The sequence below is a fragment of the Astatotilapia calliptera genome, chromosome 8 (genome assembly GCF_900246225.1).
Source record: "Astatotilapia calliptera chromosome 8, fAstCal1.2, whole genome shotgun sequence".
Classification (NCBI taxonomy): domain Eukaryota; kingdom Metazoa; phylum Chordata; class Actinopteri; order Cichliformes; family Cichlidae; genus Astatotilapia; species Astatotilapia calliptera.
The window spans coordinates 19520865-19539464 of record NC_039309.1 but is presented as its reverse complement, the minus strand read 5'-3'; the positions used below and the strand labels follow the sequence as shown (position 1 = coordinate 19539464).

The 18600-nt window shown below is 38.6% G+C and overlaps 1 protein-coding gene across 2 annotated transcripts in view; it reads left to right on the top strand.

Moving 5' to 3' along the window:
- Positions 1-13863, top strand: part of rab26 (RAB26, member RAS oncogene family) — a 111936-nt gene extending 98073 nt beyond the window's left edge. Inside the window, exons 6-9 of one of the 2 annotated variants that reach the window (XM_026177314.1) lie at positions 3732-3797; positions 5760-5816; positions 6512-6588; positions 10462-13863. In XM_026177314.1, coding sequence (XP_026033099.1) covers positions 3732-3797; positions 5760-5816; positions 6512-6588; positions 10462-10564 — 303 coding nt within the window. In that variant the 3' untranslated portion in view covers positions 10565-13863. Of the gene's footprint in view, positions 1-3731; positions 3798-5759; positions 5817-6511; positions 6589-8731; positions 9507-10461 lie in introns of those variants that run through there. The other variant, XM_026177315.1, reaches the window with a different exon arrangement.
- The last annotated feature ends 4737 nt before the right edge of the window (positions 13864-18600 follow it).

The window sequence follows — 18600 nt, the reverse complement described above, 5'->3', positions numbered from 1 at the left end:
AGATGAGTTATGTGACCCTGCTGTCTACAGACAGCTGACAAAGAGCTGACTAAACAACATGAGGTAGTTATAAGCTAATGCTATGCCAGCTAATACAGATTAAATTGCCACTTTCAGCCAGAGGTCAGCCCATACAGTCTGTAGTATTTTAGGACAAAAGTGTTTTAGGACAGTAGGTATTTTAAGACTACATAAAATATCTATCAATGGAGAAAAAATGAAGATATGAAAAGAAACTACAAATTTTAGGTTGGGTGTTCCATATTCTGCCCCGGCAGCTTTGTTTAAATCCATGAAAATGGCGACGTCTCTGCCAGAGCTCCAGTTTGATGACACTAGGTGTATGTTACAGAGAATTGCTCACCTTACGATGCTGTCAGGATGAAAGCTTTCAAAGTAAGGGCCACTACTGAATGCAGTGGAGAAGCAGGGATTGGTATGATTTGGCCTGTAAGGCCAGGTTAGGAGAGGTTAAGGTTCAAAGGGTGGCTGGAGGGCAAAGGACTGCAGTACTGACGTCATGTGAAAATTATGGATTGACACATGAGGTCAACAGTGGACTGACATCCTGCACTCACTACAGCTGAATGGTGGGAGGGGTAAGAAAACAGAATTCATTTGACTGCAATCTGATATCTACTGACCTCTGGTCGAGAGATTTTACACACTGTACCTTTAAAGCTACCCTCCTTTATGCCAAATTTATTGTGACTCTCATAAACGTCTGTATTAACCCTTTTCTCTTTGATGGCATACATTGTATGTATGCTAATAAATCAAGAGGAACACATTAATGACAACTAGTGCACTCAGCAGATGATAGATATCCATCTTCTGGGTGCTGATTAATGCTGTGCCAAAGCAGAAGACAAATGCATGACATATTCATCACTTTTATGCCAGGTCACACTGCTCCAATTAAAGGCGCCAGTTGATTTGAAAATCTTTTAATCTGAATAGGGAAACATGTGCATGTAACCAAAGACCTTTTTGATTGCTTTTTATTTGCATCACCAGCACAGTTCTCTTCTTTGTTTTTGCAAATCAGTTTATCAGGTTTTTTAAGGTAACACTGTCCTTCATGAAGAATGTTCTCTTCATAGTGTGTTGAGGAAAGACAGCATGCATCTTTTTTGTGGATGCTGCCATGAAGGACGTACCGCATGTCACCATTGTGCTGATGAAATTAATTCCCTTTTTATGTGACAACAGTGTAACCTTCATGTTCTCCTCTTTCAGACAGCACAGATACTTTTAAATGTTGCACAAGCTCTCAGATTCTGCTCATAGTTATCCTTAGGCTTAATAGAAGACTCTCACAGTATCTTGCAGTCCTTTAGGATTGTCTGTGAACAGAAAATAAGAAAAGCTAATACAAATCTTGTTATCCTCTGCGGCTCATTATTAAGTATCTACACCCTCTTAAAAATTCACAACCTAAGAAAATCTGTAAGTTGGAAAAAACAGACTGGATTTAGATTTAATCACACAAAAGCCCGTAGACTAGGGGTTAGTAATTACCACGACTGAAATGGTTTTCATAATCACCTGGGCTAATTGGAAACATGAAAGTAGGCCAGCTAACTGCATTACTGTAAATCATTATTGCCTGTGTTAATAATCCTGTTTTCCTATCTCCAAAAGGTATTCATAAACTTTTGAAGTGGATGGGACTTTAGATAAAATCAAATAAAAGTAATAAATAAAATATACATCCTGTTTCTGGCAGAGACCACCTGTTAACAAACCTGCTGCTTTTTTATCTTTGGCTGACGAAAGGTTTATATTCATATGGATCCCAATAAAGAGCTTGGATTGCATTGCTCCTTCGGTTTCAAAATCACCCACAATACTTAATGTATCTTACCTTTATATATTTGTATGTAGGTACTTCATGAGTTGCTAATTATTGCATCAATGTTATTGGTGGAAGGTTTCATGTCTCCTAATGCAAACATGGCAGAAGATTTAAAGAAAGAACATTTAAAGAAATCACTGACTTGAATATTCAATTGATTTTCCAGCTCTTTGGCTTGTTACAAAGTTCAGATGTGTTAATTAGATGTTTCCTTTAGTTAAGATGCAGAATATAGCTAGTTATTGCTGTCATCAAGGCTCCAAAATCATCAATCCCTGCAAATAAGTTACACCACAGCAGTTTTTCTATGTTTAAGGGTGATGGACAGACTGAAAGAGCAGGCAAAATTGCAGCAGCAGCATTGGCATTTTAAAGGGGGAAATGGGAAGGTTCAAATCTTAAATAGACCAACAAATAGGGAGAGTGTTTGCTATATGGTGTGAGGCTCACTGCCATCAGATTGCTGTCATAAATCATGGACAGAAGATATTCCAACAAGGAAATATCATTATCATTATAAAAATTCAACAAGTGCACCTTGAAAGATAAGGGACAGCAGACGTATGGGAGAAGAGTGGAACTCTTTCCGAATTTGTCAGTATTTAAAATGAAAATTAAAGTGTACATTTTAACAAAATTGCAGTATTTGTACTGAACAAATGGCCAGTTCATGCACATTATAATAGACACATCACATCTTTGATATATGAGAGACACCGAATGCCATAGCCACCTATCAAATTAGTTACATTTGATAATGGTGTGAACTAACTTGTAGGTGTCACAACATACACAGCATATCTATGAGGTTGCAGTGATTGCTTTAAAAAGGATGTGCACCAGGAGTTATATATTCATAACACCTGTCCACTGAAGCGCACATCAGTTTCACATAAAGGCCCAGTGGTTGTCCAGTGTACTGGATAATCATTACAATGTACTGTTACTGTCAGTATTTCCAATTATATCGGACAGGATTTGTAGCCAGAGGCAAGCATCAGAGGCGATCTAGTTTGGTGGTCTCGAACAAAGTCTCTGCTTTTTAAGAATAATGTGGTCTTATTGTCTTTCTTGAAGTGGCTGGCTGAGAATTGGCTCCTCCTAGTCCTAGATTGTGGTTCTCAGTCAGAAAAGGTTTGCCCGTTCCTGGTTGAGGATAAACTGCTACTTCAAGCTGTTTATCTGTGTGGTCACAAGTCATGTGAAACAAGGATGTGTTAGATTATGTCTCTCGGCTGGTTTGGGAATGCCTTGATACGCTCAGCTTACTGAAATTTAAAGTTCTTCTCCTTGGTGGCTCACAATAAAGAAGGATTTGCCTATACTAATCACATCTCTCTCTGTCTTCTAGCTGCAGTCATCTTATTTCAGTCAGTTCTACTTGCTCACTTACATTTTCCATTTGCACAAAAAACCTGAAATAATGTGGGATAGAAACATGCTTTTTCTTTGGTATACAAATGGCAACAGTTAAGTATGTAGGAAGATGTAGGAAATTAGACGCTAGTGTGCAGGAGTGAGAAACATTAAGGGCTTTTTAACCAAGCCAGCAAAAAGGGAAGTGACCACTGACCTGTAATTGGAAGGAGATGGATGGATAGACATAAAAGAAAAGAGAAAAGGGGCAAAGAGGGGACGATCTGGAGGAGGGAAAAGGGGAGAACAAGATGAAGTAAGAGCAGCAACCAACAAATTAATCTTTTCTTTCCCTTTTTCTCCTTCTCAGTGGATTCATTCGTCTCCTTTGTCAGTAGTCTTTATCTCCTATCCCACCCCTCGATCAGTCCTATCTCCTCTGAATGACCCGTTTTTCCTGCTCATCCTCTCCTGTTCTGAATTTCTTCACCACTCTTTGCTCTATTTCCATCTCCAGGCATGGCTGACAGAGATTCATGAATACGCCCAGCAGGATGTGGTCGTCATGCTGCTGGGCAACAAGGTGAGACCTTGTTGCCAACACTGGGAGATAGATGGACAGATGGACTCATAGAGGGTGGGAAGAAGGGATCACAGGCGGTATAGTAGGGCCTTGAGCCAGAGTGTAATGGATATGCACAAAAGCAGGGGAAATTTTTTTTTTATAGAAATGATTTTCCAATGTCAAAAAGTTTTCAGTAGTTACATCATTATATCAGAACAAAGCAAAACAATGCACATTATTAAAGCTTAACTAATCAATAGTTCACATTAATATTAGCAACTAATCAAGTCGCTTTGAGCGTGACATTAAGTGGTTGCTCATATTGATGAATGGAAAGGTTTACAGCTTTAATGAGCTTTTTAGCATTGTTTGATTTTAGCCTTCAAATTTATGGTTTTATGGAGCTGCTGTACACAGTGGAACACTTAACAACTAGCAAAGCTAGACATTTAACATAACCAGCCAGACAAATGTTTTGCTCAGGAGTTAGTGGCAACAGTGGAAGCTTCAAGAAGAGTTAGTTAATATATTCATATTCTTTCTTCTGCAGTCACACAAGAGAAAACAGTAGTTGCATCCTGTAACATGACCAAAATAATTCTAACTACGTGCAGTTAACTTGTGACCTCACTGGTTTGAAATGGTTGCTCTGAAGAAACAATGCACAATCTGTTGCAGGCTTCAAACTGACTTTGGTGTGTCAAAGCAGCAATAAAATGGCAATAGGATGGAGTCAGTCTGCAATAAGTTTATCATTGAATGGGGTCATGTTGGCAGTTACCCTCAATCTGTTTAAACCATTAACTTTGATAAACTGACAAGAATTGCAAATCTCTTACCAACTAAATGCACAAAAAATCCCATTAAACAGAAATTCACATTAACTACTTACATTTAGAGTCTAGACAGAACCTCATAGATTTAAAACAAGAATTCATAAATTCTTCCACAAATAGTAATGTAGTTGCTGCAGGGTAGCAATTTAACTGCAATATGCGCACAGCAACCTTGCGATTATAAAGTGATATAACCAGAACACAACCTGTTTAATCAACCTTATTGCAAAGACATGCATTACAGATGGGTTGTGCTTATCAGCGCAGACTGACTCAGATTGCAACGTATAAATGATATGGCAGTTATTTGCAAACCTTGGCTAATCTGTTTTAGAGGGATTTCAGTCAATCTGAGTTAGACAGGTTGCCTCCCACTCCTGCCTCGTATTTAAAAGTGATCACTCTGAGGTTGATGGTTGCATCATCAACATCTGGGCAACCAGTTATTAGCTGCAAGGACTTGCAGTGAGCCTCCAAAAGCAAAAACACCCAAACAACTACCAATTTTTTGCTAAATTGCAAGCTTATTGTCCTGTTTTTACTGTAGCGTGACTAAGGCTTACATTAGTCACAATCCTAAATTAATGCCAAGTATCTTTTTCTGTTCAGTATCTAATTGCTCAGTAACATACTTGCTGTAGACTTAGTTTTTAGACTGTAAATTCCACTTTTATCAGCTGTATTTACAGTAATAGCATTTTCTGTAAACCCTAGAATAATTAAGCTAGCAGAAAGCTAGCTACTAGCCAATACTGAAAGTCGAATATTATATATTAAATAGCCATGAAGTTGCTAAAAAATAAAAGAATATAATGTAAATAGAAGCTTTATGTTCAAAGACGTGTATTCACACAAATAATAAACCTAATTTTTCTTCCAGTTAGGTCATTGTGTTCTCATACCGACTTGCTAATATGGTAACTAGATTAGCAGAGCTAATGAAATAGCAACAGTCCTAAAAAAATTGTGCTTGTTATAGAGTTGCTAGCTCAAGCATCTAAAACGAGGAGGGTCACAGTCTCTTTATTTTTTTATGCTTATTAAAAAACATATTTTGTCATTAGGACCAACTACACTAAAGACACTGTGAGAAGAATATAAGTGATTGTTTCTGATTCTGTGCTGTCTGTCCCATATGTTCTAGGCTGACGTGACACATGACAGGGTGGTGAAGCGAGAAGAGGGGGAGAAACTGGCAAAGGTGAGCTTTCTATAACACAAACTTGTGCCTATACACATAGCACACATAACGTTTGACACATGTAACAAGAATAAAAAATACTTACTATACTTAATCCGCTCATGCAGCAAAGTTGACCCTGAAATTCTCTCCCCCTCCTTATGTATTCATACAGGCACATAATGTTGTTATTGTTTGGAATAAATGACGGGGGATTGCTAACATAATTTTCCAGGCCGTTTCGCTCAGATAAGCTCTGAGAGGCATGTTAGAGAAGGCTAAATATGAAGTGGTATGGAGTAGTGTGGCAGACGCACAGCAGCTGTCAAGGTAACAAACTCAGCAGGAATATTGAGATATTCACACGTACACGGAATGAGATTGCTTCACCTGGGAGCATCTCTCATCGACCACATTCTGCGTTCTCGCTCTTTTTCCAAATTACAACAAAATGACAAGAAAATTAGTTTTGAAAGCCAGGAACCTCAGTAGCCATCACAAGTATTTTTGAAATATTAGTATTGATCATCAACCCTCTCATCCCTCCCCAGGTGTCATAAACCCCTCGGCACGAATATACTTCCAATCTTAAATTAATCATAAGTCTAATTTTTCTGCAATTTAGGTCGTTATGTCCTCACAGTAAAAGACAGACAAGTGGCATGGCCACACACACACACACACACACACCTGAAAAGATATTTTTCTGTATGCAGGAATTTGGAGTGCCGTTTATGGAGACAAGTGCAAAATCTGGACTGAATGTCGAGCTGGCGTTCACTGCTGTGGCCAGGTGAGTCTCAGCACAACAGCACAAATATTAGACCCCAGAGGGAGATTAGATGTGATCATAAAGCAAGCATATGCAACTTAAGGAGTAACGTTTGCTCATTTGACTACACTAAGTGGTTTTCCATTATAAGTTTTACCCAAATTTTGGCTGATTTAGAAAGCATTTGCTGTGTAACTGATGTTACTGAGTTTGACTTTTTCCAGACTGCTCTTAATAGCACCAAGTTTAGCTCCAATTCTACCCAAAGCACTTAGACCTTTTAGACCCAGGATTTTTTTAATGCAAGCGAGTAAGGCCTTTTGTTGTATCACTTCCCACCTGATTCTAAAGATGGACAAAAATGATTTATTTATGAAAAGGAGACACCTTTTTAACATCACATGTCAGTGTTTGACCATACAAGAAAATACTACAGTCTGCCAAGTGCCATTTATTCTTAAAAGCAAACAGCTTTTTCATGTAAAGAAAGGAACAGGATTTAAGTCATACGTTAGAAATTGGGCAATTGAGACTATGGTTGAAAAGACGTGAGCAGTATCAGCAAAATTGATTCAAAATTTTATTTGCATTTATTGAAATACTAAACGTAAAGTAAATGCAATACAAGCTACTGCTAAGATTGATCACAGTATAACTAAATTGGTAAAACGACTGAAATAAAAGGGCACTCCTTCTACTCTTATTGAGCAATCATGATCAGTTTTTCAAACTGACTGATTGAAATTAAACACGATCATGTTTTTTGGCCAATCAGATACAGTGTTACAGTCTTTAGTGTTAAAGGCCGTCCCTACAAATTAGGGTAAGATAAATTTGCACCTGTAAAGTATCAAAATGAATTGCTTAAAGTTGGATCGTGGGACTAGTTAGCTAACTAATTTATGATTAGCAGCTGTAATTCAGAGGTTTCCAAATTACAGGTCAGCATAATCTATCGTCATCCCCAGAGTGTAAGCACATATACTGTCCCTGGGGTGGCTGTAGCTCAGGAGGTAGAGCAGGTCATCTACTGGTCAGAAGGTTAGTGGTTGGAGTAGAAAAGTGCTATATAAGAATCAGTCCATTTAACAATCCACAGGGCTTTACTTGATCAGTATTTTGTTGGGTTCCAGCTTTGAAGTCATCAAGTCCGAGGAATTCTCTGTACAAACCTGAGACAGGATTGCATCGAGGCGTCGATTTTGGGAATGGTATCAAAACATTTCTGCAACGCTAAAGGTCCCAATGAGCACAATGGCCTCTATTTTTCGTAAATGGAAGAAGTTTGGAAGTTTCATATAGGGCATTAATGTTAGAAAATATGGAACAAGTGAAACGCTGTTGTTACAGCCTGGCTCCAAATCTGCAACGTAAATATGGAGACTAACACATTTTACAAAGATTAGGTTTTATTTTAAATTATATAATATGTTAGCTAACATAGTTGGTTCCACTTAGACAAAGACTGGTGCGCCTCCTCAAAAGCCTGCAAACAGCTGAACGCTCTTGCACTGCCACTGCAAAGAGAATAGGGATGCAGAGGGTGTAAGGCTGATAATGCTTTCTGGATGCACTGCATCCCAAAAAGAACGCAGTTCTTAAGTTAAAGGGGGGTCCAGCCCAGTAGTAGGATGATGTAACTAATGAAACAGGCAGGGAATGTATGGTGAGTGAATTTGTATAATTAGTACTATTTGGGATAATATCAATGGAAGATTCAAAAAGAATTGCTGTCATGCAGTGTACATCTGGACAGATGTATCCACGAGAAGCACTGCCGGACAAATGTTGCTCATTTGTTTTATGAACACATTTTCATGCTATATTTGGAACTAGAAAGCTAAAAAAAGAAATATCTAAGATAAAGCGTTTAGACACAGATACAAATGACATATTCATCTATAAGATCAGATATAACATGAGTGTCTTTTCTCTTAACATGAACTTTAATAGAAATAAAAACGTTGGCAATAGTATTTTGATTGTGTTTCTGACAAATGTGTGGTGTCGGACAGTGTGTGGGAGCTGTTTCACACTTATAGTCTTGTTATGGTAACAGACTGGCAGAGAGGGCTGATGCCAAGAATAGAGTAGCACAGTCTGGCACACAATCACACTGCAAACAGAATATGAAATTAAATATTTTCTCGTTGTTGTCTTCCAGCTCATGTGAACACCTTCTCGGTTTTTTCATCCCTCTGCTTCTCTCGTCTCTCTCCGAACCCCTCCGTCATCGCTGACTCACCTCATCTCTCATCTCTGCCCTATGTTTTTATTTGTTCCACTCCAGTGAGCCTTTACTTGCACAAAACACAAATTCAAAAGGCAATGAAACCAGGTAACCAAACAGTACATGTTTGGCATTGAGACAGAGTGCAGGAGTGACATCGACAAATGACCCACTGACAGAAGTGATCTATAGGTTTTCATATAACATTTTTTGTTTTTGTTATTTATGGCAAAGGCTCCTTCAGCTCTTTTTATTAGTATTACCTAGAGGGGCTCCTCAAGTCACTAATCTGATCTATATTTTTTTGTTGGTTTTGTTTCTTTGGAAAGTCAAAAAACGGTAGAGAAATGACACTTGGTGGTCATCTGTAATTCAGTGTTTATGGCATGGCATTTAATAAGAAAACAGTTGTATTTATATAGGGTCAAATCACAATAACAGTTGCCTCAGGGAGCTGGACTGCTAATCTGGGCATTTCCCAGTGGGTCAATGTGCTTGTAGGTCGATGGGTCAATATAATTCTTATTTTATGCTTTGCCGATTATACAGGCCCGCTTGAAGTGCCGCTGCGCACTGGGCCTACCCGCACAGACAGCAGCCCATTGGTTCATGTTTTTTTACTGGCGCTGGATTGTCCAATCAAAACTTTTAATGCAATTTGCCTCACTTAACTATGGAAGCCCGTTTCCGCCACACAAAAAAAGTATCCCTAACTCGAAATTTCGACTTATTAACTCAAAATTTTGAGAAAAGTAACTCGAATTTTGAGTTAGCTCTGCCAATCAGTCATCTACATGAATGATGTCACTTCCTTGTTACCCAGAAACTGGAGCCCTCAGCTACAAATGCTACAGCTAAGCTACCAGTATTACAGCCAGTCATGAATGCACAAATGTTCAGCGTGGCTTCACAAATGATGAAATCCCTGTGTTATTAGCTGAATCACATGGCGTTACTATCAGCAAACGTACTCTCGAAAGCCCCAATTTGTTGCGATCCGGTTTTGAGTGTCCATTCCTCTGCGCCGTATCCTTCTGGGTAACAAGAAAATGACATCATTCACATAGATTACTGATTGGCAGAGCTAACTCAAAATTTCGACTTATTAACTCGAAATTTCGAGTTATGGATACTTTATTTTGTGTGTGTGGCAGAAACTCTGCACCTTGTGGAGCAGAGCTTAGTGAGGAAGAAGCGGTTGATAAAGATGGACAAATAAAAGTGAAATGATGGAGCTGAAAAGCTGAGAGAGAATAACAAAGAAACTAGAAATAGATGCAGCCTAATGTCTTCAAATTAACCAGCACAGCCAACAGTAGTACCAGCAACAACTACTAACAAGCCCTTGCAATCACAGGAGGCTCCTGTTGCTAGAACTAGTCGTGAAGAGGTTCACCAGATATTTTTTCTGGATGAGGTGTTGTTGGCCAGATACTTGAACAGAGTGAAACCACCTCTGTGTAATCCCTAAAACATGAGTGCAGTGCTCCAAAGCAGGAACATGGGCTCTGTGGGAGTCAGGGTAGAGCATTATTCAGGGGTGAAGAAGAAAAGAAAAGAGAACAAAATGAATTTATATATATATGAAAATTAGGTTTACTGCACTTTAACCACTTTCAGTGCCTGTTTAGTTCTATATGAGTCTTTATGTCTCTCTGTGTCAGGGAACTGAAGCACAGGACCATGAAGGAACCCGATGAGCCAAAGTTTCAGCTGCAGGAGTACGTCGACAAAGAAATGAGGACCGCTGGCTGCTGCCGCTCATAGACCACATCCTACTTGTGTGTGTGTGTGTGTGTGTGTGTGTGTGTATTTGTGCAAGAGAGAGAGAAAGACAGCAGGTGCACTCTCTTACACTATGTAATAAGTCTGAGTTGGTGTACCTGGAAATGGCCTGAAATTCTCAATGTTTATATTTCTCTGCGGCCAATACGCTCTCTCTCCCGACCCACCTTCCCTCTGCGACTGTGAATGTAATATAATTCCTGTCTCCAAGCTTGCACATACACATGCATGTCTGCGCGCAGACGCTATGTTTGTAATCCCGTTTAATCCATTCTGTGCCAGTTTCCATGAGTGATGTAAATATTTTAAATGTAATTTTAATTTTGTGCTCTGGAAGCTTTGTTGTTTATAGATGCCTGTCTTATTAAAAGAAACTCTACAGACGTAACAAGGCTGAATATTACATCAGTCTGACTAGAATAACAGAAACCAATTTGTACAAACCACCATTGCACATAATGTAAGCTGTCATTCTGCACTACAGTACATGCTGTTTATGTACAGGATACCATATAATAATGGTTTTAATAACACTGATGTGTCTGTGACCCATTCGAGCTAGCGACCTTTTGTACACAATTTAAGTTTGATGTTAGAACTGTGTGATATATTTCTAACATGAATAAATCTCCAGCAGTGATCAATGTATACAACAACACAATCAGCAAAGGACAGCAGACCTACAATGGGAAATATATCTTCCTGAGAAATGATGGAGTTGTTCCAGAAAAATCATTTTCTAGATGTTGCTCTGTTTTCAGGAAATTAAAGAAAAGGACAAATGCTTTTTGCAACAAAAAACAACTGCATTTGTGTGAAGTCTGCTGTTAACCTGCATAGCAAAAAGAAAACATTACAAAAACAGTTGAATATTGGGTGTGAAAAGCGTATTTGCCATCGCATATTTCTTCCCCAAACCTTGAACGGGACCTTACACATATAGTTTTGTGCAAAAGCCGTGATGCACCACTCAATTCTTTACATTTTGTTAGGAAAATGTGAAACAGCTGCAGTGATTTATTGAAATGTGTGCAAAGATACATGGAAATATCAACACATAAGGCAAAAACAGTTTTTGAAATTCCCAGCAGCATATTTGATATGACTCTCTTTCTTGTAATTTCTTTAAATAATCTTCTCTAATGGTTCTTCAGGTTTTTTTTGAAGGACAAATGTTGGCTGCCTTTTGTTCCCACATTGATGATCCCATATTGCTTCAGTGATGTTGAGATCCGGGATCTAGGGAGGCCTGTCCATGACTGATAGCATTCAACTGTGTGTTGTTCTGTCCCAGTATGCCTTTACTGCTCAAAAACGAAGCTGTTGCCAATCAGACACTTTCCAGATGAAGTAGTACATGATTGTGGTCCTTTTCTTTATTCTTAACTCATAATTCCACCAGTTTTAACAAGGACAGCATCAAGCAATGCAATTGTACATCTATCCTGACCTCCATTAAGTATTGATAATGAAGTTTCAATTTTGGATTATGTCTCCTTAAAACCCATTGCCAGTCCTTTAAATCGACTTCTTTACAGCCACCCTGTTTCTACTAGTGAGTGTAAGTAAGTGCCTGAAGATACAATTTAAAATGAGTTATTTGCTAAGCAATGTCTGTTATGTGTAGACAAAACACTAATTGATCCCTTGAGTTTTGGTGCCTTTTTGTTTCTTTATCTCTGATTCATAGGTCAGTGTTGGGTGGCTTAACAAACCAAAAAACAGAATTTGTCAGAAAATTGCCAATTACAAGGATGGGACTGAAAATGAGTGAACAAGCAGCCAATGTCCAGAAAAAAATTGGAAATACATTTTGAAACCCGGTTGCTCAAGAACACTTAAAGACGTGGAAACAAAATATAAAGAAATGAGGAGTGTTTTGTAAAGCTACTGTAAGAACATCTATGAATTAAAATGTAGAGATCTGGAATTGGTCCCGTGTAACTCAGACTCCTCTCATGGAGTTTTATGTATCTTTGTATCATATGTCCAGGTCTTCATCAAGCAAAGGAAATGATCACAGCGATTGACCCAACTTAAAAACAATATATAGATTTTGATGTTTCATTCTATTTATTTATGAAAAACTTAATGTGTGGTTGAGAGTTTTAAACAGAGATTTTCTTTAGTGAGCCTTTCTGATTAGAAGATACATATCGCTGTTGAGAGAAAAGGTTTTCATTGCGCATATTTTTTTCCACAAAAACACAACATCATGGGGCCAGATATATAAAACTGAATACTCATGACTAAAGCTGTTTGTATGCACAAAGGAAGGTTAGGGAAAATGTGCGCATTCTTTTTTTTTGTCAAATATATAAAACTGTGTTGTTGTTTTTCTTTCTCTTTTTTTGGTTTATTAAAGCTCAATTTTTGCCATTCCTATTCTTACCAATTAGTGGAAGTACACACTGCCTTGTTATGGTATCATTACAACATGAGCAAACAAGAACCACAGCTTCACTCAGTATATAACCGGGAAGGTTATTGGAGAGCGGGAGAAAGGGAAATGTGTAATTGTTGATCTCAGGTTCATGATCAGGAGAAAAACTAGTAAGGAAAGAAGCAGTGGAGGCTACTAACTATATAAATTCAAAGAAAAACACCATGGCAGAAATGCTGTACTACAAGGGCATCAGTTCTTGCAAGAAAAACACATTTATATGCAGAGCCACATCTTTTTATAGCTCCGACAATTACCATAAGTAATAAAAAAAGGCTTGGTAAAATTTAGTGCACATCAAATTATTGTCACTGAAGTCTATGAGTAGCGAACTGTTGTGTTATGTGTTAAGTTTCCCTGACCTTTTCCCCACACTATCACGTGGGGCTCCGCTCTAATACAAACCATACCACTTTATGTGTGGCGAAAACCGTGTGCGTGTTTTTTAATGCACACATTCTGTTTATACATCCAGCCCCTGGTTTCATTTTACCACACTGCGCAAAATTTTCAAAGCAAAATGAACTTACAGCAGAGTCGTATAATCTAGAACAGTGAACCACAGGGGAGCGTTTAAATCTTCGAGGACAGCTTGCTTACGTTTTTTTTCTATTTTCTCTGCAGTTATTGGTAGAAAGCCATTATTTTTCCAGGTGTTTTATCAAAGATGGTTTCATACAGATTTCTGCCAACGTTGTAAACTCTATCAACTAGTACTATAAAGCATAAGTAAGGATTTTACAGTGAAGTACACATTTTTAGAATGAATCAGTTCTCATAAATTTATTGTTAACTTGTAATCTGTATACTGTATCTTAACTGAGGTTATTTGTATTGTATCGATCTTTTGTGTTGACTAATAAAGAATCTATCATAAAAATGAATGCATTTTTGTGGATCTTTAGCTCCATCATCTGGTACTAACCTGTGATTACATTTGCTGTAACCAACTCTTTTTACCTACACCAAGGAGGTTGTGTTTTTGGTAGCATTTTGTGTATTTGTGCGGGTTTTGTTTTGAATTAATTCTGGTAAAACGTTGTAGGGGTGTAGTGAGGGTGTTAACCATCCATTAAAAATTGGCTTACATCCACCAAAGTCTTTAAGGTAAACTTATTGATTTATTGGTGAAAAAAAAAAATGACAAAAAATAAGGATTACAGTTTACATCCAAATATCATGTCATATTTGACCTCTGACCTCACTGTTACATTTCCCATCTCCCATCTCATAATTTGCCTGCAAATTTTTCAGGCTAGAATGAAGGTCAGTGAAGGTCCTCATTTAAAGAGTTATCTTTTTTATATTGAGGTTACACAACAGAAGTGATTAAATATTTCACAAACAAGGTTGTGAATACATTAAAGGTAGGGGTGTCCAACTCCAGGCAGGGCTGGACTGGCCATCGGGCATTTGCTCGCTGGGTCGCTCGTGATTTTTTGTTTTTATGGGCCGATGGGGTTTTATTTCTTTTCTTTTTTTAACGGTATAAATGAATGGTGGTGGATTGGCCAGTTGGTCATGAGCAACTCTGGGCTGGACCAATTACAGCCGAGGTCGAACTTTAAAGTTGAGATGAAAACGCGATTTGTCCTGTTCCTCTTCAGCTAGAAAGTTGCTAGTTCAATCATGAAATTGATCAATGATCAGCTGATCGGCTTTTCTCTCTGCACCAGAAAGAGGAAACCAGCGGATGTCGCACTAAACAACAGCAGCACGTTTAAGCTTGATCAGCTGTTGTTAGAATTTATTTAATATGAATTTCTAGTATCAGCTGATGTTTGCTGGAGCCACAGCTGTAAAAGCTGCTGGTCATGATGTCGGTTTGGATATGTGGTGAGAGGGAAACATGAAGATGAAACCAGGAGATGTCCTTACTGAATCATCAGAGCTGAACAGGTGATGGAGAAACAGGTTTACCTTTGAGGTGACATGAATGAGTTGAAGGGAAGTTATGAACTGTTTCTGAGAGACAAATAACCCCAGGATCCTTTTCTAAGTAGCTGACAGCTGGTAACTGTGCAGCAAAGTCTAGCAAAGTGTTGTCAGGGGGCCAGGTAGGGCATTAGCAGGGAAAGGGGGCACAAAGAAATACTTTTCTTTCTTATTCTTATTTAAAATGTCTCGCTTTTAACAAATAATTATCTGAATCCGACAACCAAAGTTTTTATCTGATGTAAAATGTATAGAAATCCATTACTGTATTCAGTAAATATTAAGTCTAGTGTAACTTATATTATTCTTTCCTTTGGGAAGGTACCATCTGTGCAGTCTGCAATTCTGTTAAATAAAGATGTTGAATCTATTTAATTACTGTAATCACTACGGCTGAGACAATAATTCAACAATGAATTACTCATTCCTTAAGTACCCTGACTGATGACACTAAATGATCCGCAGGTGTGCCATGCCCACCTATTCCAAGAAATGAAAGAAAACAGGAAAACAGAGCCCCAGCAATCCCGACAAAGCAGCGGTAGAAACTTTGGCAAATGATACCAACATTTTTAAGTTATTTTCGCGATAGTGAGATTTAAATGTTCATGTACGTTCATGTTCATTTCGCTTAAAGTAAGCATGTAAGCACAGTCCCATTCTTTTTTAGATTAGCTTTTTTAGAATTCACACAGTTGAATATTAAATGTGGTGCAAAGGTCAACTAGAACAGCGGTCCCCAGCCTTTTTTGCACAACGGACCGGTTTATGTCCAACAATATTTGCAAGGCCTTTAAGGTCCATAACACAGGGGAAAAGACCCAGGGAAACCGAGTTGTCGATAAAAACAATTAAAAAATAAGGCTAAAAAAAGCCTTACTTTTTAAACCATAAATTTCCTGTTTTACTTTGAAGGTCCGTGTCTCAGGTCAGTGTGTTCTGTTTTGCTTCCTCTCTGCCTCGTCGTGTTTGATTAGTGTCAGCCATTTCCTCGCATGTGTATTTACATGGTGTGCTTCCCTTAGGTAGTCTGCATTACTTTGGCATTTCTCCATGTGTCATTCATACTTGCCAACCTTGAGACCTCAGAATTAGGGAGTCAAAGGGGCTGTTGGGGGGGAGTGGTATACATATACATATATATATATATATATATATATATATATATATATATATATATATATATATACATACAAAAAAACTTGAATTTTACAATGTTTATTTATCAGATAAAATAAGTTAAATGTCACTGTTATTATTGGCTGGCCAGAAACAGTGGGGGTGTCCAAATTCAGAGGCTGCATCCACCGGCACAAACCGCTCTGTACATGAGTGAAGGCCTTCGCTGTCTAAGTGGGCCGGGTCCTCCGAAAGCTGGGTAGGCCGGAAGTGAGCAACTGTGAAATTGGACGGTCTAGCCTTCAGAATTACGTCACGAGCCCTCTCGGTGGAATGAAACTGCCGTCGGCTCCTTGCTATCTAAAATATAACCGGAAGCTGGTGTAAATTCTGGACCGTCTCACTCTTCTGTTTAATCAGTTTTCTGTTTGACGTTTTTTCAGCTGTGTGAAAACCCTGGAGGAACCCACCCGAGGGATTAATAAAGTTAAATTTAATCTAATCTAATAACTGTAATCTCAGCCAAACCGATTTACTCACGAACAAATAAAGCACTGAAAAAAGCCAAACACATGTTTAAGTTATCAAAGAAGTCACTTTGATAACTTAAACATGTGTTTGGCTTTATATATCATGTTTAACCTGAGTAGTGAAAGACCGCGGGGGCTTGAAAACGATGTCCTGGGAGTTTGCTGTTCTCGTCAGCTCAGCTTTTTGAAGTGTACACAGCTACATTCTCGCCTGAAAATATGTTAAAAGTTTATTTTGCGACCCAGAAAGTAATAAGTAATAAACCAAGTAGCTGCCGCCATAGTTGGAAACTGGAATTGGCTCGGTTGCGCTATGAATTCTGCGATATGGTTTTTCAGTTTTGTTGTCCCGGTGGAAAAGCGGGAAAAGTTTGGGAGAATGGTAGCTCCGGGAGATTTTCGGCAGGGGCACTAAAATTCGGGATTCAAAAAAATGACAGAAAATTTTGGAGGGTTGGCATGTATGGTGTCATTCCCTCTGTGTCACAGGTTTCCTAGTTACAGATTAGTTCACCCATTTTAGGTTTTGTTTGTTCTTTTCTAGTTGTCCCCACTGTTTATTTGCAACTTCAAATAAAGACATCTACATCCATCTCTATTGTCTGCGTTTTGGGTCTACTGCTCTTTAATCTCCACACAATGACACCTGTGCCTTTAGGATTGCAAGTATCCAGGGTCAGGCAGCTCATTGCTGCTACATAGCCCTGGATGTTAGGACAGAGGGCTTTTACCAGGACTCCAGTCCTGATTGGCTCCATCAATGAGGTTCCCAGGGATCAGTTCCGCAGTGGGAAACCAAAAGCACGATGAGGAAAAGCAGGAGGATGAGGACCAGCTGAAAAAATCAAAAGTAAGAGAAAAGGGGACAGGGGAGATGAAGTACGTGACTTGATTAGAGAAGAGGGATTCGGAGGGAAATGGAGGAAAGAAGAGCAGAGGAAGCACGAGAGTGACTGGACAGGCTATTTGGCTGCATTTTATTTGCATTATTTTTTCCAACTACATAAACCAAAAAAATAAAGATTTTACGTAAGAAAGAACACCATTGAAGAAATCTGGATGAAAATATTATTTTATCTCCTTTCCAGTCTGGTTTTAGGATATTGCACAGTGCTGTAACTGCTTCCCTAAAAGTTCTCAATTACGTCTATGAAGCCCGGGACGCAAAGAACTGCTGTGCAGCTCTTGTTATTGACCTATCAAAAGCCTTTGGCACTGTTGACCATGGTATTTTATGTCAGAGATTCATGGAAATAGGCCTTTCAGACCAAGCAGTTGACTGGTTCTATAATTAACTTTCGGACTGTCAGCAGTGCATGCAGCTCAGTGGTCTCTCTTCCAGTTTTTTAAATCTCACTAATGGAGTGCCACAGGGTTCTGTCCTGGGGCCTACTTTATTTATGTCAATGGTGCGAGACAAAATCTTTTCTTTTTTTACTCAAAATTCTACAAACACCACCCCATAATGAAAATATAAAAAGGTTTTCTTGAAATTCTTGCAAATTGATGAAAAATAAAAAACAAAAATAGAACATTTGCCTAAGTATTTACACCCTTTGCTCAATACTTTCTTGGAAAACCTTTGGCAGCAAGTACAGTCAAGTCATTTTGAGTATAATTTTGAGTATAATGTCACAAGCTTAGCACACCCATTTTTCAGCAGTTTCTCCCATCTTCTTTGCAGAACCTCTTAAGCTATCAAACTGCCATCTCTTCAGTGATGTTCAGTCAGGTTTAAGTCTTAACCCTTGCCTACTGTCTGAATATTTTACAGGAAAGGGGGAAAAAAGGGAGACTTGGATCCATCATTACAAGATCACAAAAACCTCGGTTGATGGCGGCCACTGTGCTCACTGGGACCTTCAATGCTGCAGAAATCTTTCTGTACCCTTCTCCAGACCTGTGCCTCGAAACAATCCTGCTTTGGATGGCTACAGACATTTCCTTGATCTTCATGACTTGGGTTGTGCCAACTATGAGAGCTTGAGACC